Raw genomic sequence first — 17,423 nt, 5'->3', positions numbered from 1 at the left:
AAATGCTATGTGCATTCATAACTCTCACACTCGTTATACCTTTGAAACTGTGTGTGCAGCTGATGGTTCCAGCTCTTAAATGTGCAGTTTTCCATCTGTTTTGGGAAGGAAAGAAGATCACACAACACACTCAAACAAACAGGGTAAATACTTACTTCATGCTCACTTATTCACTCTTTTCTTGCTGTCAATTCAATTAATTTTGCTTTATTAAAATGACAAACTTTAGTACATATTGCCAACACATTGCAGAAAATAAATTGTATTATTAAAGACAAAACAACAATAATAAGAAGAAACAAGAAAGGTAAGAGAACGTCCTGGTTACTTGCGTAACCTCCGTTCCCTGATGGAGGGAACGAGATGTTGTGTCGATGTAGCGACACTAGGGGTCACTCTTGGGAGCCCGAGACACCTCTGGTCTTTGATAAAAGGCCAATGAAAATTGGCGAGTGGTATTTGCATACCACTACCCTGGACATATGGGTATAAAAGAAGCTGGTATGCAACCACTCATTCAGGTTTTGTGCTGAGGAGCCGAGACAAGGTCCCGGCCATTTCAGAGGGTAGTTCAGTGTTGTGGCAGGAGGGACACAACGTCTCGTTCCCTCCATCAGGGAACAGAGGTTACACAAGTAACCAGGACGTTCCCTATCTGTCACTCACTCGACGTTGTGTCGATGTAGTGACACTAGGGGTCCCTATACAAAACGCTGCAACTGGCTGAACTGTGTTACATGAACTGGCGGTGTGTGAAGGGCAGACCACTGTGTGCCTCATAGCCAGCGCACCAGTCTGACACGTAACCTCCCCCAACGCTGTTATGAGTGTCGAACGGCCTTTTGGGGACAAGTCGACTGCCCAAAAGATAGAGACAGGCTTGCCCAGTTGTGGCTTCTTATCCTCTTTTTTTTTTTTTTTCTCACATAGCCCGGTCAGGGTCTCAGGATCACGTGAGAGTAGCCCGGACCGAACTCCAGGCACGTTTCGCTGACAGAATGCTTGCAGGTCTCCTGCCCTCTTGATGGAAGTGAGTGCAATCAGGAGGGCAGTCTTCAAAGAGAGTGCCTTAAGCTCAGCTGACTGCAAGGGCTCAAAGGGGGCTCTCCGTAGACCCTGAAGAACTACAGAGAGGTCCCATGAGGGAACGAGGCGTGGTCTGAAGGGATTCAACCTCCTGGTGCCTCTCAGGAACCCGATGATCAGGTCGTGCTTCCCTAAGGACTTACCGTCCACTGTGTCGTGGTGTGCTGCTATAGCGGCTACATACACCTTCAAGGTGGAGGTGGACAGCCGCCCTTCCAACCTCTCCTGCAGGAAGGAAAGCACCGATCCGACTTCGCATCTCTGGGGGTCTTCGCGTCGGGAAGAACACCACTTAGGGAACAGACGCCACTTAAAGGCATACAGGCGCCTCATAGAGGGGGCCCTAGCCTGAGTGATCATGTCTCCCACCACGGGTGGTAGGCCGCTTAAGTCTTCTGTGTCCCGTCCAGGGGCCAGACATGGAGATTCCATAGGTCTGGTCGCAGGTGCCAGATGGTGCCCCGTCCCTGAGAAAGAAGGTCCTTCCTCAGGGGAATTCGCCAGGGGGCGGCTGTCGTGAGGAGTGTGAGGTCTGAGAACTACGTCTGGGTGGGCCAGTAGGGTGCTACCAGGACGATCTGCTCCTCATCCTCCCTGACCTTACATAGGGTCTGTGCAAGTAGGCTCACTGGGGGAAATGCATATTTGCAAAGTCCAGGGGGCCAGCTGTGTGCCAGCGCGTCTATACTGAGAGGTGCCTTGGTCAGGGCGTAACAGAGCGGGCAGTGGGAGGATTCTTGGGAGGCGAACAGGTCTACCTGTGCCTGCCCGAATAGACTCCAAATCAGCTGGACCACCTGAGGGTGGAGTCTCCACTCTCCCCTGAGGGTAACCTACCGTGACAGCATGTCCGATGCAGTGTTGCGGTCGCCTGGGATGTGAGTGGCTCGCAGTGACTTGAGGTGCTGCTGACACCAGAAGAGGAGACGGCGGGCAAATTGTGACATACAATGGGAGCACAGACTGCCTTAACGGATGACATATGCTACCGTTGCTGTGTTGTCTGTCCGAACTAACACATGCTTGCCCTGGATCTCTTGGGTACCGCAGCCATTTGGGCATGCGGCGAAATTAAATGAAAAGGCAACAAACTTCCGCAGGGCAAGCAGAATTGCCAGCCACTCGAGGCAGTTGATGTGCCAACGCAGCTGCGGGCCCGTCCATGAGCCGGCGGCTGCATGCCTGTTGCATACAGCGCCCCAGCCCATTTTGGAGGCATCTGTCATAACCACGACGCGCCTGGAGACCTGCTCTAGGGGAACGCATGCCCATAGAAACGTGAGGTCGGTCCAAGGGCTGAAGAGGCGGTGACAGATCGGCGTGATGGCCACGCGATGTGTCCTGTGGCGCCATGCCCATCTCTGGACTCGAGTCTGAAGCCAGTGCTGACGCGGTCTCATATGCATCAACCCGAGCGCAGTGTCCACCGCTGAGGATGCCATATGCCCCAGGAGCCCCTGAAACAGTTTCAGTGGAACCACTGTCTTCTGTCTGAATGCCTTTAAACAGGTCAGCACCGACTGTGCGCGCTCGTTCGTGAGGCGCGCCATCAACGAGACTGAGTCCAACATGAAGCCGAGAAAAGAGATGCTCTGAACTAGGAGGAACTTGCTCTTTTCCCAGTTGACCTGAAGCCCTAGTCGGCTGAGGTGCGAGAGCACCAGGTCCCTGTGTGCACAACACATTTCCGAGAGTGAGCTAGGATTAGCCAATCGTCGAGATAGTTGAGGATGCGAATGCCCACTTCCCTTAGTGGGGCAAGGGCTGCCTCTGTGACCTTCTTGAAGATGCGAGGGGACAAGGACAGACCAAAAGTGAGGACCTTGTACTGATACACCCGACCCTCGAATGCAAACCGCAGGAAGGGTCTGTGTTGAGGTAGAATCGAGACGTGGAAGTACGCGTCCTTCAGGTCTACCGCCGCGAACCAATCTTGATGCCGGACGCTCGCTAGAATACGTTTTTTCATTAGCATCTTGAACGGGAGTCTGTGTAAAGCCCGGTTCCATACTCGCAGGTCCAAGATTGGCCGCAACCCACCGCCTTTTTTTGGTACAATGAAGTAGGGGCTGTAAAACCACTTCTTCATCTCGGCCGGAGGGACAGGCTCTATCACATCCTTCCGTAGGAGGGTAGCGATCTCCGCGCGCAAGGTAGCAATGTTCTCGCCCTTCACCGAGGTGAAGTGGGTACCGCTGAACCTGGGCAGATGCCTGGCGAACTGAATCGCGTAGCCGAGTCGGACGGTCCGGATTGGCCATCGCGATGGATTGGAAAGCGCAAGCCATGCGTCCAAGCTCCGGGCGAGGGGGACCAAGGGGACAATCTCGTCAGACGTACCGGCGGGAGGGGCCTCGCGGCGGGGCGGAGCCTGAGGTGCCATGCCGTGTTGTGGCCGTGCTGAGTTCAGGGACATCGAAGCACTTACCTGGCTCCTTGTGACCACCCCCAGAACAGCCTGGGACGGGTGAGGAAGAGGCAGATTTGTGCCCCAGCTGTGCGCACAGAGGCGGGGAGACTGCCGCTGGAGTGCCAAACCTGCCAAAATGGAATGGTGGACGGTGGTCGTGATGACGGCCGTGCACACCTGGTATGTGACCCAGGGAACAAGGAAACCGCTGTTTTGCTGAACTCTTGGGTACCGTAGCCATTTGGGCATGCGGCAAAATTAAATGAAAAGGCAACAAAAGATTCTCTTCCTGGCCCTCCACCGGGGGATGGAGTGGTCTGTTTACCAGTTCCAAAGCAGTGGGTTTCGTCGTCCCTGGGTCGCCAGGGGTGCTTCGAAGCCTTTCGCGGGTTCTTGGTGTCTGCTTCCTGCGGTGGGCTCCACGCAGGGGGACGCCCTTGGCGACGAGTAGGCGGGGTGCGGGATCTTGAGCCGCGCCGTGGCAGGATGTGCCGGATAGCCTCCGTCTGCTGCTTCATCGTCGAGAACTGCTGGGCAAAGTCCTCGAAGGTGTCGCCGAATAGGCCAACCTGGGAAATGGGGGCAGCAAGGAACCGTGCCTTGTCGGACTCTCCCATCTCGACCAGTTTGAGCCAAAGGTGGCGCTCCTGGACCACCAAGGTAGACATTGCCCGCCCGAGAGACCGCGCCGCGACCTTCGTCGTCCAGAGAGTGAGGTCAGTCGCCGAGCACAGCTCCTGCATCAATCCCGGGGCGGAACTGCCCTCGTGCAGTTCCTTTAGCGCCTTGGCTTGGTGGACTTGCAGGAGAGCCATGGCATGCAGGGCGGAGGCGGCTTGTCCAGCAGCACTGTAGGCTTTGGCCGTCAGGGATGACGTAAACCTACAGGTCTTGGACGGGATCTTTGGGCGCCTGCACCAGGTGGCGGCGCTCTGCGGGCATAGGTGCACCGCGAGCACCTTATCCACCGGGGGAATCGCCAAATAGCCCATGGCCACCCCACCATCGAGGGTAGTGAGGGCGGGGGAGCTGAAAGATTGGGACCAGGCAGTAAAAGGTGCCTCCCACGACCTTGTCAGCTCCTCGTGCACTTCCGGGAAGAAAGGAACTGGAGCGGGGCGTGGCTGTGAGCGGCGCTGCGAGCCCAGGAACCAATCATCGAGCTGCGAGGGTTCAGGGGAGAGCGGAGGGTTCCACTCTAGCCCGACACTTGTGGCTGCCCGGGAAAGCATGTTCATCATTTCCGCGTCAGCCTGTGACTGGGCGACCGTACCTGAGGGGAGGAGCCCAGCTGAGGCTTCCACGTCCGACTGGACGAGCCCGCTCTCCGATGCTGCGCTCAAGAGCTCATCAGCTTCGCGGGCTCCGAACGAGAGGTCGAACTCGCCATGAGACGAGCCGGCGGACTCATCCGGAAGTCCGATCGGGGCAGACGAGCGTGCTGGGGAATGGGAGGTCTGTGGGGGGATACCCGGCGGAGGTGGTCCCATTGGGGTCCCCAAATCGCCCCCAGTGCTAGCCGCGCTGGCCTCATACCCGTAGGTAGAGCTTACGAAAGGTCTTACGAAAGCAAGCTGTGACCGCAACGTTGCTATGGTCATGTTCTCGCAATAAGTACATGATCCATCCACAAACGCTGTCTCCGCGTGGGTCGCACCCAGACACGAAAGACAGCGATCGTGACCATCAGAAGTTGAGAGATAACAACCGCAACCAGGAATAACACACATACGTAAAGGCATCTTTAAAAAGACGTTCCGTTTGTGCCACTCTTTTAGAGAAATATACTCTCTTATTTGCGTTCTCTGCAGTGCACCAGTGCAGAGGAGGGAGAAGCCGCTGAAATGCGGCGTCCGATCCAGCAGAGGTGAATGAACAGTCAGCTCAGTAAACATCGACTATTAGGCTCCGAAAAGAAAATCTGAATGAGTGGTTGCATACCAGCTCCTTTTATACCCATATGTCCAGGGGAGTGGTATGCAAATACCACTCGCCAATTTTCATTGGCCTTTTATCAAAGACCAGAGGTGTCTCGGGATCCCAAGAGTGACCCCTAGTGTCACTACATTGACACAACATCGAGTGAGTGACAGATAGGGAACAAAGAAATAATGTAATTGCTTGCTGTTTGGATAAGCTTTATATTTTTTATATTGACTGACAGTTGCATTTGTAGAAAGACAGACAGCAGATGATAGATATGGTGTGAATAAAGAAGTGTGAAATATGACAAATTTATCACATAAATTATATGTATAGTATACAGTCTTTGCAGGTCTGTGCAAACAAAGTATAAAGTACAATCAGAATTTGTAAAGTACAAAACATTTCTCTGCCTGGCCTGTTTATAATGTATTTCTCTCTTTGTCAGGCTGATTTGAAGCGGCTGATGAAGTTTCTTCACTCTTTGTGTGTTGTGTGTCAGAGCTGTCTGTCTGTACCTCAGAGTCACATCAGAAACCAGGTACATATCTCTATCTGTCTTCTGATATAAGCACATGCTAAACAAATACATGTAAATATAGTTTTATGAAGTTGAATTGCAATTTGATTGCAATCGATTTTCCTCTGTGTGATTTAGCTGTTCAGACTGCATGAAAGTCATCTGGTTTGATTCAGTTATTCAAAGGAGTCAGATTTGGGCTGTCAGTGTGAACATGAAGACTTATATGTCTGACTTTACGCCACTACTTTAGATTTTCTGTCATCTATATTTCATTGACTGGAACAGATAGGAGCAGTAGTTGAGTTAGTGTTTGATATGAGCTGCACATTGTGTAAATCATCTATTTGTGTGTCTGCAGGCGTTTGTGTGTTTGTGTGATGTGCTGCTTGTGTTTGGCCGTTTGTGTGAAGGAGATGGATCTCCACTGCAGTGTTTCAGTCCTGATGAGTCTCTCAAAGCAGAAATGGCATCTTTCCTCATCGACTACGTCTTTGCTGACGATGACCTCTCTGGTACACGCTTCTCTAGCGATATAAAAATAGAAGACCATTGACTTTTGCTGTTCTGACACAAAAATAACACTTGTGGGGTTTTTAAATGTGAATAAATTATAATTTTGTCTCCTTATAAACAATTTTTGAGTATGTCTTCTAAAAGATTGTTTTTCAAATTTAGCTGCTTTCTGGGGGAAGTTTTTCAGCAGTTTTGTCCCCAGAAGTTTTGTTTGGTCAGAAACACACACACACAAACAGTTGCTGTGCAGTGGACTTGTAGCTTTAGCTCTAAGACACGTTCTTGTTAGTTGTTTTGGTAAGAACATTAACATGACAATATTCAAATACATTTTTGTGTCACAAACACAAGTTCCAGAAAACACAAATTTCCATTCTCTCCTTTGTAATGGATATATTTATGATGTGTAAGTTTCTGAACTTCTGAAGGGGACTGAAGTGTAAATCACATTTCATTAGAGTGATGTGTGAAAGTGCAGCTGTATGTGTAATGTGTCATGATTGTGCTGCAGGTGAGGAAGAGTGTGAGGAGATGAAGATGGCTGCTCTGCTACAGAAGAGGGGTCAGTTAGCTGGTTACTGTAAACTCATTATATATGGAGTTCTGGAGCTAACCGCTGCTACAGACATACTCAAATACTACAACAAGGTGTGTGTGTGTGTGTGTATGGAGTAATCACTGAGAATAGACAGTTGTGTGTGTGTGTGTGTGTGTGTATGTTGTGATATGAGGTTTGTGTGTGTTTGTAGTTTTACAGGGATTATGGTGACATCATCAAAGAAACCCTCAGCAAATCCAAGATAATCAGTTCAGTGGGGAGCGCCAAGACTGTGTGTTTGTGTCTGCAGCAGGTGTGTGTGTGTGTTCATTCAGTGGTTCTGACATTTTCATCTCTTCGTCATTTATAATGCAGAGACTCTGTGTGTGTGTAGCTCTTCTCTGGGTTGAATCAAGACTGTCGTGATGAGGAAATGACAGAGATCAGACTTCTAGCAAAGAAACTGGCAATGAACTTCAGCATCAACCTGCGACTCATCCGCAAACCTCTGCTGGCGTTACACCAGTCTGTATTTACCTGTCACGTTACATTTGTTGGTGTTTAACTGTCTGTCTATCTCTAATTGTCACTTTTTGGATGTTTTTGTTTGTGTAGGGACGGCATTCGTTTTGCGAGTCAAGGACTTCAGAATTTGACTTTTCTGGAGATTCTCAGTGAATTCAGCTTCAAACTTCTGCCACCAGAACGCAAACAGCTGTGAGTATCACACTTTTACATCATGAAGTTCATTTGTGTTTGACTGTTTAAGACTTGATCAACAAGTAACTGTTCCCTCTAAGCTGCACGCTGTCGCACACTTCTAATATTTCTCCCGCACAGAAGTAAAAAACATTCGCGCACTGCTCGTAGGCTCAAAGGTGTGTGGGAAAACCTAGAGATTTCTTGTATTAGAGCTAAATGCATGCTCAGTGTTTGAACTGGAGTCCAAATAATGTTCATTTTTCCAGTATGGAGCTGAAGCTTTGAGTGAAATCTTGTGTGAAAACAAGGTGGAAATTGAGTCGTGAAACAACACGTAAATATAACCACATTTCCCTTGAGGCACGAGCGCTATTGGTGAATGCGGAAATCCAGCTGCGCACCCAAATGGTTGTTCTTCATGGTCAATGCCCGTCCCGCAACTGATTAACATAAACAGCTGTTTATGTCTTACGTGAATGGAAACAGGTGCAACAAATCAGGTATTTGTCAAAATATGTAAGACGTTGAAGTGTAATTGCACTAATGCAGCCTAATATATCTGCTGCTGTCTCTATTATGTTGTTAATATTGATCAAACTACAAAATTGAAAAGAAAGCCACTGATTGCTCTCGATTTGTTTATTATTAGCCTACTTTGTTCTTTACTTTATACTCGGGTAGGGCTGCAACTAACAGTTATTTTGATAATCGATTAATCTAACGATTGTTATAACGATCATTCGACTATTTGGCGATTATTGCAATGATTAATGATTAGCTCTTAACCAATTATTCAGCTTGTGCCCAACTTAAAAGGTTGTAATAAATGTGCTTACTGATAATAAAGAGGACAAAATAATCTTTTAAAAATACCTCTAAATTTATTTAAAGGAAATAAATGACTTTTTATTAAGTTTAATTCAGTGAACAAATTCACTACAAAAAAATCCTAATGTAATCAAGTGTTTGTTTTCCATTTAAAAATATCTAAAAATCCTTAAAACAAGATACATTTACCTGATAAACAACATAATATATTTAGACTTTCAGAGAATGTATCTTAAATATAAGTGTATTTTGTATATAAATGTATTTTTTCACTTGGTTATACTTCTGCGAGTGCAGTAAACACAAAATATACTTTTATTCAAGATATATTCTCTAAAAGCAAGTCTAAATATCTTATATGCTGCTTCTCAGGTGAATGCATCTTTTTTTAAAGGATTTTTAGATATTTTAAAATATTTGCATATTTAATATTATATTCAACATTCTCAGATAATAATTTTTTCTTCTGCAGTATAGCTGCTAAAGTGTACAATCTTTTAAAGGAGTTTTAGATATTTATATTGGAAAACAAGCCAAAACAAAAACAAATCAAAAGCGTATTTTGTTGCCGTGTATAATGGGGCGAAGACTCTCTCACCTTTCTGTTCACTTCAATCCATCTTTAACTCACAAAAAAACAAACTCTCTCTTATTAAGAGCTGCGTATTGCCAGTTCTCTTCACGATAAGAAACACACAGTGACACATTGATTCAATAAGTCACAAGTCATCACGTTATAATCTAGCTGCATTAAGCGTGTGCGCTCGAGGGATGAGCGTCCCGTGACAGAGTGTGCATCAGACGGGTGCAGTTTCAATCTCTCCCCCTTAGATCGGGACATTCACACATCTCATAGAAGAGATGCTGACCGCACAGAGAAATGACCGTTTCAGAGTTTGTAGTAATTTAAATGATCTGCTTCCATATTATTTGAACTTTAAAAAAGCTATAACGCATTAAATATAACTGCATTAAAGATGTAACGTATTAAACATAACTGCATTAAAGATGTAACGCATTAAAGATGTAAGACATTAAACATAACTGCATTAAAGATGTAATGCATTAAACTTAAGTGCATTAAAGATGTAATGCATTAAACATAACTGCATTAAAGATGTAATGCATTAAACTTAAGTGCATTAAAGATGTAATGCATTAAACATAACTGCATTAAAGATGTAACGCATTAAGATGTAAGACATTAAATATAACCGCATTAAAGATGTAACACATTAAACATAAGTGCATTAAAGATGTAATGCATTAAACATAAGTGCATTAAAGATGTAATGCATTAAACATAACTGCATTAAAGATGTAACGCATTAAATATAACTGCATTAAAGATGTAACGCATTAAATATAACTGCATTAAAGATGTAACGCATTAAACATAACCGCATTAAAGATGTAACGCATTAAAGATGTAACGCATTAAAGATGTAAGACATTAAATATAAGTGCATTAAAGATGTAACACATTAAACATAAGTGCATTAAAGATGTAACGCATTAAACATAACCGCATTAAAGATGTAACGCATTAAACATAACTGCATTAAAGATGTAATGCATTAAACATAACTGCATTAAAGATGTAATGCATTAAAGATGTAACGCATTAAACATAAGTGCATTAAAGATGTAATGCATTAAACATAACTGCATTAAAGATGTAATGCATTAAATATAACTGCATTAAAGATGTAACACATTAAATATAACTGCATTAAAGATGTAACGCATTAAACATAACCGCATTAAAGATGTAACGCATTAAATATGTAAGACATTAAATATAACTGCATTAAAGATGTAACGCATAAAATATAACTGCATTAAAGATGTAACGCATTAAACATAACTGCATTAAAGATGTAACGCATTAAACATAACTGCATTAAAGATGTAACGCATTAAACATAACTGCATTAAAGATGTAATGCATTAAACATAACTGCATTAAACATAAGTGCATTAAAGATGTAACGCATTAAATATGTAAGACATTAAATATAACTGCATTAAAGATGTAACGCATAAAATATAACTGCATTAAAGATGTAATGCATTAAACATAACTGCATTAAAGATGTAACGCATTAAACATAACTGCATTAAAGATGTAACGCATTAAACATAACTGCATTAAAGATGTAACGCATTAAAGATGTAATGCATTAAATATAACTGCATTAAAGATGTAACACATTAAAGATGTAACGCATTGAATATAACTGCATTAAAGATGTAATGCATTAAATATAACTGCATTAAAGATGTAACGCATTAAATATAACTGCATTAAAGATGTAACGCATTAAACATAACCGCATTAAAGATGTAATGCATTAAAGATGTAACGCATTAAACATAAGTGCATTAAAGATGTAATGCATTAAACATAAGTGCATTAAAGATGTAATGCATTAAACATAACTGCATTAAAGATGTAATGCATTAAATATAACTGCATTAAAGATGTAACACATTAAATATAACTGCATTAAAGATGTAACGCATTAAACATAACCGCATTAAAGATGTAACGCATTAAATATGTAAGACATTAAATATAACTGCATTAAAGATGTAACGCATAAAATATAACTGCATTAAAGATGTAACGCATTAAACATAACTGCATTAAAGATGTAACGCATTAAACATAACTGCATTAAAGATGTAATGCATTAAACATAACTGCATTAAACATAAGTGCATTAAAGATGTAACGCATTAAACATAAGTGCATTAAAGATGTAATGCATTAAACATAACTGCATTAAAGATGTAATGCATTAAACATAACTGCATTAAAGATGTAATGCATTAAACATAACTGCATTAAAGATGTAACACATTAAAGATGTAACGCATTGAATATAACTGCATTAAAGATGTAATGCATTAAATATAACTGCATTAAAGATGTAACACATTAAAGATGTAACGCATTGAATATAACTGCATTAAAGATGTAATGCATTAAATATAACTGCATTAAAGATGTAACGCCAGGGTGTTTTCTTTAAAGAGCTCCGGCTCCACTTATTCCACAATGAGAGTGCTTCTGTATTTACTTATTTGGTATTTTTGCATTATAATTCCCTCATACTTTGTGATGTACATCAGGTGAATCTGCTTGGAAAGTTTAGAGTGCATCTGTGATCTGTGTAATTCTTCCTCTCATCAGTCAGTCGTGAACTGCAGTGCTGCTCTCACGCATCATCATTAGAGTTTAATGTGATCTTGTTACGTTAAATGAGATCAAATGACTATTCGACAACAAAAATGTTTGTTGACAATTTTTTATTGTCGACGTTGTCGATAACGTCGACTAATTGTTTCAGTCCTATACTCAGGATACTTTTGCAGATTTAAAAATTATTTTTGTGTCCTTATTTTCATTTGTCTTTTTCTTTCTTTTTCCTGTTACTGTTGTGTGCTTATGATTTGGCAATATTGAATGTAAAACAATCATGACAATAAAGGACTTTGAAATATATTCCTTTTACTCTCCTGCAATCTCTCTCTTTCTGTCTGTCTGTCTGCTGTAGCTTGGCATTTGTGCAGCATGTGTGTGCTGGTGTTAGAGACAGTGAGTTTGTGAGGATGTATGAACGATCTCTAACTTCAGGATCCAGAAAAACTCCAGCAGAACCAGCCACTGCATCATCACCTGAAACACACCAGACCAAACGCAGACGCACAGACGGTCAGTAAACAAACACACACACTGACAGCAGCCGGTGCACATTCAAACTGAAGCAGTATTCTCAGTGTTTATTTTGCATGGAGACACAATAACAGTTTTCAGAAGGACATTCATCTATTGTTCGTGTGTGTGTGTGTGTGTGTGTGTGTGTGTGTAGGTTTGATCAGTCGTGTGGAAACTCCTGTGTTTACAGCTGTGACATCACACACACACCACCACGACACGGATGATGACTTCACAGAGGGGTATAACACACACACACACACACACACACACTCTGCCATGACACGGATAACAATTTCACAGAGGGGTGTAACACACACATACACGCATCTGTCTGTCTGTAGGTCTGTACTGAGGAAGGGCGACACTCGTAGCAGACGGCAGTCGAGTCCATCTGCTCAGAGCATCCAATCACATCTCAGCACGTGAGTGTGTGTTTATTCTTTTTATTTGTAGATTTGTTTGTGTTGATTTATCCACCTTTATAAAGATTTTTTCTGAATTCATACTAATAACCAGGGTGGGAGGTGAATGCAAATATTTGTGAGCTAGAGCAGAGAACGGGACTTTGACCTCAGATGTATGAGGGGTGTTATTTACAGTATTAGTTGAAACATTTAATAGACAAGTATTTGTAATTGCACATATCAAAATAAAGTCAACCTCGGACATTTTTACTTTCTTAATACACATTTTGGGCCCTATTTTAAGAGTGCCAAGTGCAGCTCTATGCCATAAGTTATACACGAAAAGTCAGTGGACATGGCCTTAAAGTTTTTACATTTTCGTCGAAGGATGCGGCAAGTCTAGGCGGAAGTGCAGACAATACATCCACAGATGTAATACAAAATAAAACAAAAATACGTCCTGGGATGTAACAGTTTGTACATGAACTTTATTACCACCTGCTGGCGGAATCTCCAAACTGCAAATGCAGGAACTGATTTTAGACTTTGTGCTGAAAACAGTACAATGACCTATTTCGCATACAATATTAACATACAATACACATACAGTTTGTGTGCATACACCGACAGATTGCAGAAACACTCCCACTTGCGCTGGCATGAAAACTGCCCTTAGAGTTAGCACTCTCATGAAAATTGGATAAGACGTAGCGCTGCACCTAACGATTATTTTTTTATTGATTAATCTTACGATTATTTTTTTATTGATTAATCTAACGATTATTTTTCCGATTAGTCGATTAATCTAACGACTAATTTGCTGATTATTCTAAAGATTTTTTATAATTATTGCTTGATTAATATAACAATTAATTAACCCAGAATAAATATACAAAACTTGTCTCATTAAGATTTCAATATTTTATTAAATCATCTTCTCTTAAACACAAACAAATGCACAAGAAACAAAGTGTGCACTGCAGGGCATTATTCTGCAACAAAAAACTGTTACTATGAATGCAAACTTTAATACAGTGAAAAAGACTCTATTAGCATAACATAAATATTTATATAAATACAAATTTCCAACATTCTTTTGAATGTCCATGTACTAAAATAAAATATATGATGCCATGAGTGTACCTACATTAACTATTACTATTATTTTAATGGCCATGGAAAATGAAGCAATGTGATAACAATTTTACCTGGTCGCAAAAAGTAGTCCGTTAATTTACCTGATGAACTTTCACCTTTTGCTGACCCTTTATGCTTGGCAGAGCTAATGTGTTCTTCTAAATCACTTGCACCTTTATTAACAACTGACACATAAGTGCCAGCTTTACATGTCATACATTCTGCTTCCCACGGATCTCGACCTGGATGAAAGCATGGGAATTTTGTGTGCAAATCTTTTGTAAATTTGCACTTTCGTTAGGGCATTGTTTCCACTTTGCTCTCATTTGCTGCTACTGTCAAGCAACTGTTTGATGCTGAACACAACAGCGCTTCGCGTGTTTGCGGAGAGATTGACAGGTAGGAATTTGGCCAATAGTTGCTGCACGCCTCTTATAATCGACCAATTGGTGTGCGAGAAGGCGGGACTTACAAAGAGGGGTTAAAGCGATGCAAATATGCGCGCACACACAATGAAGTATTAGACCAGATGCACATCATAATGCAACTTAAGCCGAATCCCGGCCGGACGCTTTTTTAAGGTCCGAAAAAGAGGACATGTCCGGGAAGGAGAGGACGTATGGTCACCCTACGTTAGCAGCGGTGCAGAAATTACTTTTAACATGGGGGCGATGAGGAAACATTTAGAAAATCAATTTAAAGTGACTACAGCTAACAGAAACACGTGTTGTAAGACTAATATGTCATGCTTGAGTGGAGACAAAAAGTAAACAGGACTTACGGTGCTGCTTTGCTGCCGTCTTGACAAAGCGCTCCGGGATGCTTTCACTTCAAGTGTTCGTTCATGGCGGTTGTACTGCTGTGATAAGCCATTTCAATTTGCATAGGTTACACAGCACCACATTGTTGGGTCTCTGACTAAAATACTCCCATGCTTTAGATGACTGTAGGCGAGTTTTTTAGCTGCAGCTTGTTCTTAGGGGGAATCCATTCTTTAAACCGGGCGCTGCCATTTTAATTACTCCATTGCGAATCGCCGACGCATGTTATGCAAATCGACATAATCGACGTCATCGATTACAGAAATACGTCGATGAATCGTCCCAGCCCTAATAAGACATTGTGCATGGTACACGCAGCGCTTTGTGCGCTCATGAACATAGAGCACTTTATGTGACTACTGAAATGGTCATTTAGAGCGTTCCCAAGAGAAACTTGATAAACCTGTGTGCGTGAAGAGTGCTTGTGCTGCGCACTTGAGTGGCATTAAAGTAAAAAATACAACATGAGCCTTGTTTCTGTTCCTCAAGATATAATCTAATATGTTATTTCAACACATGTGAAGAACAACATGTTGTTTCTAAAGCAGTATTTCATGTCAAATGCCAATCTGATACATGTCGCTCGCCTCAGACTTAAACTATCTAACAGATTATGTACATTTACCTACTTGCTTTTGGAAATCTGACAAACCATTTCCATTACATCTGTGTTTCTAAACACTAGAAGGAGAGATCTTAAGTTGACTTCAATGTCAGCATATTTGAGCATGCTCGCTTCCCAACAGATGTCCCCACGCCTGTTCTGATTTGTGTGTCATGGTCATTGTGTGTGTGTGTGTGTGTTTGTGTGTGTGTGTCTGTTCAGGCTGTCTCTCATTGAAGATGGTTCAGATGAGGAAGATCCAGTGATTGAGGATTATGATGATGAAGACTCTGAGACTGGTATCACTCTGGTGAGTTGAACCCACTGCAAGGTCATGATCTGATCAGCACAGCCCTCTTCATCATCATCATCTTTCTCTGTTCTCTGCAGCCCTCGACTCGTGACTCTGGAAGCTTCCTGGAGGATCTGTTTGAATGAATCCAGTACGAGTGACACACTGAAGTTCTTGGACACTATGGGATTTTATGATATCTATTTGTTGTTTGAAAGAGTCATGTAAAACCATTGTTTGGTTTTGTTGTTTTTACTCCACGTTCCTGCAGCGGATTCTGATTGGTTCACACAAAAAGAGCATGTCAGGTGCATGAGAAGTAAAAGAAGAAAAAACTTGTTTACTTTCATGATGGTTCAATAAGACTGATGTTGTTTACAGTCTGTTAAAATTACAGGTTTAATAGGAGCCCTGTTTAAATAAACACAATTATCTTTGCCAATTCTTTTCTAAAAGTTTGGAGAATTTTATAATTAAGTGTCTTGAGTATTTACTGGTGAATTTTTCTGTTGGATTCAAAGACGGATAAATAAATGTTAAAGGAGAACTAAGATTGGGAGACACATTTGATTTGATCCTGGTTCTTAGACTTTTCACCAAAGAATTTGCATGACTTTTCCTTTCATTGCCAGATATCGATTTTTTTTAAATAATCTAATAAACATACCATTCATAAAGGAGAAATTTCTAGCTGTTGATATTTTACAGCTGAGCATAACCAAAGTCTTTCTAGCATGTCAGTCCACTGTCGGTCATGTTTGGAATGCTCTCGGGACGTTATTTCCAATCATGACAGTGCAGCTCTTTTATGGCTTTTATAGTAAATGCACACACACATTTTTTTTTTTTCTCCCCAGTTTGGAATTCCCAATGTGCTCTAAGTCCTCGTGGTGGCGTAGTGACTCGCCTCAATCCGGGTGGCGGAGGACGAATCTCAGTTGCCTCCACTTCTGAGACCGTCAATCCGCGCATCTTATCACGTGGCTTGTTGAGCGCATTACCGCGGACACGTAGCGCATGTGGAGGCTTCACGCTATTCTCCACGGCATCCACGCACAACTCACCACACACCCCACCGAGAGAGAGAACTACATTATAGTGACCACCAGGAGGTTACCCCATGTGACTCTACCCTCCCTAGCAACCGGGCCAATTTGGTTGCTTAGGAGACCTGGATGGAGTAACTCGGCACACCCTGGATTCAAACTCGCGACTCCAGGTGTGATAGTCAGCGCCAATACTCACTGAGATACCCAGACCCCCTGATGATTGGCTCTTTTAACTTTAAGGCGGGACTTCATTTCTACATCCGTTGGGCATTCCAATTTCTCCCATTAATTTTAATAGAAGTGGCCCATCTCTGCTAAATAATCTCTGGCATAACCAAAATCTTTCTAGCTAAATAGTACTTTTATCAATTTATTTATTTATTTTTAACATTTACAGACAAAACCAGAAAAATTAAAGTAAAAACAAAACAGCAAGGGGATACATTAAGACATTAAAGATGCTACATATGACACATTTCACAGCTTTCTTATTTTTTAAATTCATAATTGTTCAAGTTTTGTCAGACTTCTCCTTTAAAGATTATACACAGTGGTTTGTTCTTCCCATATTTAGCTTTATGTATACTAATGTATCTAAGAAGAGTAACAGATTAATCAAATAATATCCTTCATCATGAGACGTATCATAGTAAAAGAAACCAATAAAACATTATCAAAACATAGTTGGAAATTAGACATAAATGTTCTTTAACAAATGAGCAGAAGTTGGACCAAAAACACGGTGTGAGGGCAACTCCAAAATAAATGAGATGGTTTCTGGATGCAGAATGCACAAGAAACATCAATATCCCAATGAAATTTACTTTTATATAATAGTTACAGGGATAATATTTATGAATAATCTG

The 17,423-nt window shown here is 42.3% G+C and overlaps 1 protein-coding gene across 1 annotated transcript in view; it reads left to right on the top strand.

Moving 5' to 3' along the window:
* The window catches only part of LOC127417865 (cohesin subunit SA-1), a 35,896-nt gene extending 19,873 nt beyond the window's left edge, over positions 1–16,023 (top strand). Inside the window, exons 20-31 of the mRNA XM_051658099.1 lie at positions 60–143; positions 5,868–5,960; positions 6,301–6,454; positions 6,967–7,103; positions 7,205–7,306; positions 7,388–7,518; positions 7,609–7,710; positions 12,087–12,244; positions 12,402–12,489; positions 12,592–12,672; positions 15,439–15,526; positions 15,607–16,023. Coding sequence (XP_051514059.1) covers positions 60–143; positions 5,868–5,960; positions 6,301–6,454; positions 6,967–7,103; positions 7,205–7,306; positions 7,388–7,518; positions 7,609–7,710; positions 12,087–12,244; positions 12,402–12,489; positions 12,592–12,672; positions 15,439–15,526; positions 15,607–15,654 — 1,266 coding nt within the window. The 3' untranslated portion in view covers positions 15,655–16,023. The remainder of the gene's footprint in view (positions 1–59; positions 144–5,867; positions 5,961–6,300; positions 6,455–6,966; positions 7,104–7,204; positions 7,307–7,387; positions 7,519–7,608; positions 7,711–12,086; positions 12,245–12,401; positions 12,490–12,591; positions 12,673–15,438; positions 15,527–15,606) is intronic.
* The last annotated feature ends 1,400 nt before the right edge of the window (positions 16,024–17,423 follow it).

The sequence above is a fragment of the Myxocyprinus asiaticus genome, chromosome 27 (genome assembly GCF_019703515.2).
Source record: "Myxocyprinus asiaticus isolate MX2 ecotype Aquarium Trade chromosome 27, UBuf_Myxa_2, whole genome shotgun sequence".
Classification (NCBI taxonomy): Eukaryota; Metazoa; Chordata; class Actinopteri; order Cypriniformes; family Catostomidae; genus Myxocyprinus; species Myxocyprinus asiaticus.
This window is presented reverse-complemented; position numbering and strand designations above follow the sequence as displayed.